Source organism: Lampris incognitus, chromosome 10 (assembly GCF_029633865.1).
Source record: "Lampris incognitus isolate fLamInc1 chromosome 10, fLamInc1.hap2, whole genome shotgun sequence".
Classification (NCBI taxonomy): domain Eukaryota; kingdom Metazoa; phylum Chordata; class Actinopteri; order Lampriformes; family Lampridae; genus Lampris; species Lampris incognitus.
In genome coordinates this window covers 38,772,447-38,778,774 of record NC_079220.1, presented here as the reverse complement: position 1 = coordinate 38,778,774, position 6,328 = coordinate 38,772,447, and the positions used below count along the sequence as shown (strand labels likewise).

The following is a 6,328-nucleotide window of genomic DNA, read 5'->3' as shown; positions in this document are numbered from 1 at the left end:
GAGATGTATCAAACCATGAGATTTGTGAATCGTCCCACCTCTACTGTATAACCCTGACATATCACAGTGCGGGTTCGTATTTTGTATGACCATTTAAGTGCAGTATAGCATGTGTTGCAACTTGTGCTTCATCTCAGCGTTGCACGTCTGAGTAGATGTAACCCTTTTAATCATGCCTAGGTTCAGGAAAGGTGCAGCCCAAATTTTAGATTTATCCATTTGTGAATTTCCCGTGTGGAGAAACCATGGGTTTTCTGGATTTAAGCCCCAAATGTCATTGGTGTCCAACAACGCGCATATTTATTTCAAATTTTATTTCTTAGACCACATTAAGACAATTGCAAAGTATACTATCACCTAAAGAATATATCAAGAATTAAATGTTTGGAAAAACTAAGCATTTATCTTCAGTCGACTCAACTACTGTGACGGTGTCTTTGCATGTCTTCTTAAAAAATGGATCAAACAGCTGCAGCTGATTCAGAAAGCTGCTGCTCGAGTCTGTACTGACCAAGAGTGGATCACATCACTCCAGTCGAGGTCACTACATTGTCTCTCTGTCCATCAAAGAATTGAAACTCTGCGCTTGGTTTATAAAGCACTCAATGGTTTAGGGCCAAAATACTTTTCTGATCTTCTGCTACACTATGAACCATCCAGACCACTTAAGATAGTCTGGGACCAGTCTGCTTTCTGTCCCCAGAGTCAAAACTAAACATGGTGAGACAGCTTTCAGTTTTTATGTACCATGTTTGGAACTCTCAGAAAACTGCAGGTCTGCTACAACTGTTCTTTTAAATCAAGGCTTAAGATTTTCTCTTTGCTACCACCTTTTATCAAATAAAAGTTGAAGCTTTTGATTTTCATCTTACACTGCGCTGTAACTTTTTAATGTTTGTTTTTAAATGTCTTCTATTGCCTTATGTTGCTTCTCTTAATGCCTTTTATTTTTTATGTAAAGCACTGTGAATTGCCTTGTTGCTGAATTTTGCTATATAAAAATTGCCTTGCCTTGTTATGGGTACTTGACAGTTAAACATTACTGAAGATGCCTGACTTTCTGAAGAAAAATTTGCTTTTGAGCATCTGATCTCAAATAAGTCTTATTTCTCAAAATGTGACAACTTGAAATCCATGAGGTTGACAGGTCTCCATACACATATGCTACCTGATAATCATAGATTATTGGGCATGAAAGCAAGTTGTCAACAATAAACTCTAAAGCTTTAGTTAAATGACTACACAGTTATCCTGAAATGGAGAGGGCATGGAGACTGTTCTTTGTCTCTACGTACACTTTTATTTTAAGAATTTGAAAGGTAGCATAGCCAGGCTTGACAGGTGGAGCTGGAAAGGGATCCTTATTACTTCTTGGTCTCCTCCTCTTTTGACAAAGTTTTGATGATCTCCTCTTTCTTGGCCTGAAGTCGTTCTTCTCTACGCTTGCGGGCCTCCTTGGTCTTGGAGCGACGAGCCTCAGCTTGATCACTGTATAAGACATGGAGATTCACATCCACGAGATAGTATTAAATACATACATTCTGTATAGTTGGGACAGCCAACCCAGCTATTACTTCTTGCAATAAACATGGTCTCTAAAAGCCTCAGAAATAGTTTGGTTTAACATCACTGCTCATTTAAATGAGTTTTCGAATTTAAGGGTAATCGTTTCAGTATTAAAGTCAAACCATGTCCCGTATCAAATCAGTCTTTCCCTGATTTTTGGGTCTACTTACAAAAAAACCCCTGCTAAATTCAAGATAGGGTGGAGACTTACGCCAGCAGCTTCTTGCGAGCCTTATCTGCCTTCAGTTTGTGAATGTGTTCCATGAGGATACGCTTGTTCTTGAAGACATTACCTTTGGCTTTAAGGTAGAGGCTGTGGTACCTGAAGGACAGCAAGGGAGAAACAAGCATCAAAAGATCAACAATCACAGCAATCCCTTCTGAAGGCGTCATTGTGTTGTAAGCCTATCAATTTATAAGTTCCAGATTGGAGGGCAAGCCCTTTGGTATATAACCAGGGTTGCCAGAAGACCAAACATGACCGCATCAAAGGAGTGGGAGCAAGACATGTCATAAACTTACATGTGCCTGTCAATCTTCTTTGATTCCCTATAACGGCGCAGGAGACGACGCAAGATCCTCATGCGACGCATCCAACACAACTTCTCTGGCATACGGGCATTGGCTGTACCCTTTCTCTTACCTAGAAACAAATTTGTTGAACATGTCAAGTCTGTTTACCTATTGCATTGACAAGCATGGCAAGCAACAGTGATTATTCAGTGTTTATTTTTGAATATGATCAGTTGTTATAATCAAGTTTAGGGTACAGTAAAAATCTCTGCGCCACTTATAAACCACTCAAGTAGTTTCAACCCACCATATCCCATGTGTCTTCCCTTGCGACGTGCCAGTGTGTTCTTGCGGCAGCGGGCACGGGAGTGCACGGTGACGGGCTTGCGAATGATGAGACCATCCTTAACCAGCTTGCGGATCTGCTGGCCTAAAGACAGAACCCAAGTTAAACTACTACAACTTACAAATGTGATCATAAATTAAGAAGCCGAGGAAAACAAAGTCGGAGAGTGATTTCCGTTCTGTTGAAATGGCAGGTAGTTCTGGCCTTGACTTTGTGATTGGCTATTTGGACGCAGATACTGCCATGCCAAGTGGTTGTAGACACGACATAAGGGTTTGTATGCTGAAGAAGCTACTGCCACAATAACATGACTGATTATGCAAGGCATCAATGTCATTGACAGTGTACTCTGATACTCTATCATAGCTAAGCATTTAATGTGTTGCATAAGTTTTCCACAAGTTACCATACTTCAACTACATTGATAACCCTAACATTACTAAAAACCTGAAACTGAACTGTGACCTCAGAGCAACCAAAATAGATGTTGCCCACACTTTCATAATGCTTTAATATAGTCATCATGGAAATAAAGCATTTCTAGAGAGCCTACTATGAGCATGATCATAGCCAAGACTAGCCTGTGGAAACAGACCTGATTTGTGTGTAGGACCAATGCTAGAGCACGTTCCCTGCGCTCCCAGGACACTGTCCTACTGTCCGTTCCTAATGTGCACACTGAAATTGGAAAGGGTTTTAACTATTTTGCCCCTTTTTCTTGGAATTGTCTCCAAAGAGAGCTAAAATTTGTTAACCTGGTATCCCTAAATGACAAGTTAATCTTGAAAAACAGACAAGACTGTACTGCAGGGCTCCAGACTAAGTTGGTCATGATTTGGCTGCACACCCCTTTTTTGGGGGGGGGTGCAGAACGGTATTAATCTATGACCTTGCATGCTGATGATTAGTTACAGTTTAATTTCACATTCTTTGGCGGCGACATCAATGGCACCATCTATCATATATGATAGGTAGGGGAAACTGTCACCATCTCTTTTCCCAGAGGTTGTCCAATATCACGCCTATAAACCGGGCACAGGCCATGTCGTTGGATTCACATTCAAACCCGCCCTTCAGTGTGATCGGTGATTTGAATTTTGTAAATGGGTGTTCCTCTTTCACTATCAAAGAAAGTTGACTCAACTTTGTTTGAGTTCCTTACCAGGATTATTAAGCATGCATAAAGACTTCTCTTTTGCTATGTTATAGGCAGTATTTAACTTGATGATCATTTCATTCTCCTCTGTTGAGCAATTACTCATGTAACAGCTCAAAAGGAGTCAGGAGGGGCTCAATATTTCGGGTCATGCATTGGTCCCTGCAGGTTTGGTGTTTCTTACTGTTGTGCAACTTCAAAGTTTCAAGCTTAAACTGTGTTAACCAGACAAGTTTAGAGTTGCCTGCAATGGACGGGCCACATTACCTACAATACACACACAGCATAGCTTTCCCCTCGTACCACAACCATGGGTACTGCGTTAGCCATTGTGGTCGAAAGTAGTACTTTTTCTTCTTCACTGGCTCAATCAGTCTCTCCCTGCCTGCACGGTCATCATCAGTGGCGCCTGAGTCAACACCTCTCGTTGGCTCTCCCCTCCCAACCAGCCTCCTCTTCTTGCTCCTCATTTAGCCTTTTTTTAAACTGTCACTGCACTTGGGACTTGTACTTGTGTGTAAGTGACAAATAAAACTCTTGAATCTTCGGGGGGAAGGGGGAACTGGTGGGGATAGCATGATCCTTCCATGCACTACGTCCCCCTGGCAAAACTCCTCACTGTCAGGTGAAAAGAAGCGGCTGGTGACTCCACATGTATCGGAGGAGGCATGTGGTAGTCTGCAGCCCTCTCCGGATTGGCAGAGGGGATGGAGCAGTGACTGGGACGACTTGGAAGAGTGGGGTAATTCACCGGATACAATTGGGGGGAATAAGGGGGGGAGGTCGCAATGGAGCCCTGTCCTGCCTTTGTTTTTTTTTAACATTGTAAATGCATATACTGACACTGTTTTTCATTTATGTCATAGTAGACTGTTTATGTTGCCTACACCTTGGCCAGGGCACTCTTGTAAGAGACTTTTAATCTCAATGAGTTTCTTCCCTGGTTAAATAAAAAAACGTATTTCAACACAAGTCAAACTATAATCATATCTGTCATGCCAAAAGTTGCCCACTTACTACTATCTCACTAGACATTACTTGAGGCTGGTGGGATGCTTTCATCTTCCCATTTCAACCAGTTTTACCCTGCAGCCATTTGAGCATCATGATGATTGTTTTAATCAGGTCTCAGTACTGCAAGTTGTGGACAATGTCAACAGGGAAGGGGTGAGTGTACACTCAACACTGCGCTAAATCTGTTTTGATTTTATTCATTCTATCTGCATAAAGAGCTTAAGGGTACTGAGAGTGTTATGATTATGATGGTGTGTAAATATCTGAAGGTATTTCAATAATAAACAGTTGGTCTTTGTGATAAAATGGAGCCGACAGATCTGTAAAAGTGTTATGTTCCACAGATTAAAGCTGAGTTTACGACACCAAAATGCAAAAATCTATCTGGTTACTTAACTCTGAAATCTATGACTAGGCAGGATTACTCTTCATCCACTTGTCACAAAGAGGTTTAATTTGCAGTAAATCGACTATATGGGACTTTTTGGGCTTTTATCGCCAACATACTGAACTATATTAGGGGCTATATCTCATAAACCAAATAGTTTAACTATCCCATTAGTGGGTATAATCTAGCCACTTTTGCTTAGCGTTCAAGTTAATGTTGAGTCGTGACATTATTTTACATGTTACTGTCATTAAGTTGTGAAACTGCCCCCTCAAAAAAATAAAAAAGGGGGGGTGCATGACGCCCCTAAAATACTGTGTCTTCTCAAAGATCGGGATAACTAGAAATCCGTCAATATCAGTTAAATGTGCGGTGCCCTGTCTTTTCCTTGCCTAACACTTTAACTGTTTTGTGTGACAACTGCAAGTCATTCATTCTCAATAACTTGCCATCTCTCTTTAAGTTTTCATGCCGGCCATTTTAGTTAGTGACATGTTGATTAAAATGATCCGTCTTATGCTAGTGTCGGGAATCGTCAGAGCCAAACTCCAAGAAAATTACAAGGGCCGCGACGCCAAACACACTATTAATTAATCTAATGCTTTTATAATTTAGTGCAATACTGAAATTAAACTTACGGGAGTTGGCATTGGCAATCTCGTTGGTTTCGTTGGGATCCAACCATACCTTCTTTTTGCCACAGCGTAACACGCTGGAGGCAAGCCTCTTCTGAAGCCTGAGCATGCTGGATGAGGGAAGAGCGCAAGTGAACAGGCATGTCAAAATCTTAAATTGTAAGTGAATCCATCTTAAAATCAAAGACCATGCGAATCTCCATTACTTGTTCTTCTATATTAAATAAGTTAATATTAACGCTAGTCACACAGCTAACTAAGTTGCTGCCCAGCTTGACAACATGGCTTCTCCGTTTGGTGCATTAATGCATTGCCACATAAAAATACGGGATTTCTGTGCAAAAGATGACCTGAAGAGTGCCTATCATTACATAAACAATAAAAATATATTTATCAAGCAATTACATTGAGGATACATGTTTTTATCCATTTAAATGAATAGTTTTAGTAACACGTCGATTTTAATGCTACCTCATGGCTGCCACTTCGTAAGGAAAAGGAAGTCTAGAGCGCTCATAAGGAAGCTACCATTATAGAGGCTAACCCATATCTAGTCATGAAATGGCCCAGCATTAATACGCATTTGGTTGGGAAATAGTTATATCTAGAATATGTCATAAAATTAATATATCGACTTTTTTAATAAGTACCAGACTATAGAAATTATGCTAAATGAGTAATTCAATTTGTATCTAAAAATTTAAACCTAT

General features: G+C 40.5%; 1 protein-coding gene across 1 annotated transcript; it reads right to left on the bottom strand.

Annotated features, from left to right (window-relative positions):
• Window positions 1–1,277: 1,277 nt before the first annotated feature.
• Window positions 1,278–6,126, bottom strand: rpl19 (ribosomal protein L19). Its single transcript, XM_056287478.1, has 6 exons — window positions 6,090–6,126; window positions 5,622–5,728; window positions 2,387–2,509; window positions 2,089–2,209; window positions 1,778–1,888; window positions 1,278–1,488 (listed from the first exon to the last, which is right to left on the bottom strand). Exons 1-6 carry the CDS (start codon window positions 6,092–6,094, stop codon window positions 1,365–1,367), a joined length of 591 nt encoding a protein of 196 aa, XP_056143453.1. The 5' UTR covers window positions 6,095–6,126; the 3' UTR covers window positions 1,278–1,364.
• Between the last annotated feature and the right edge of the window lie 202 nt (window positions 6,127–6,328).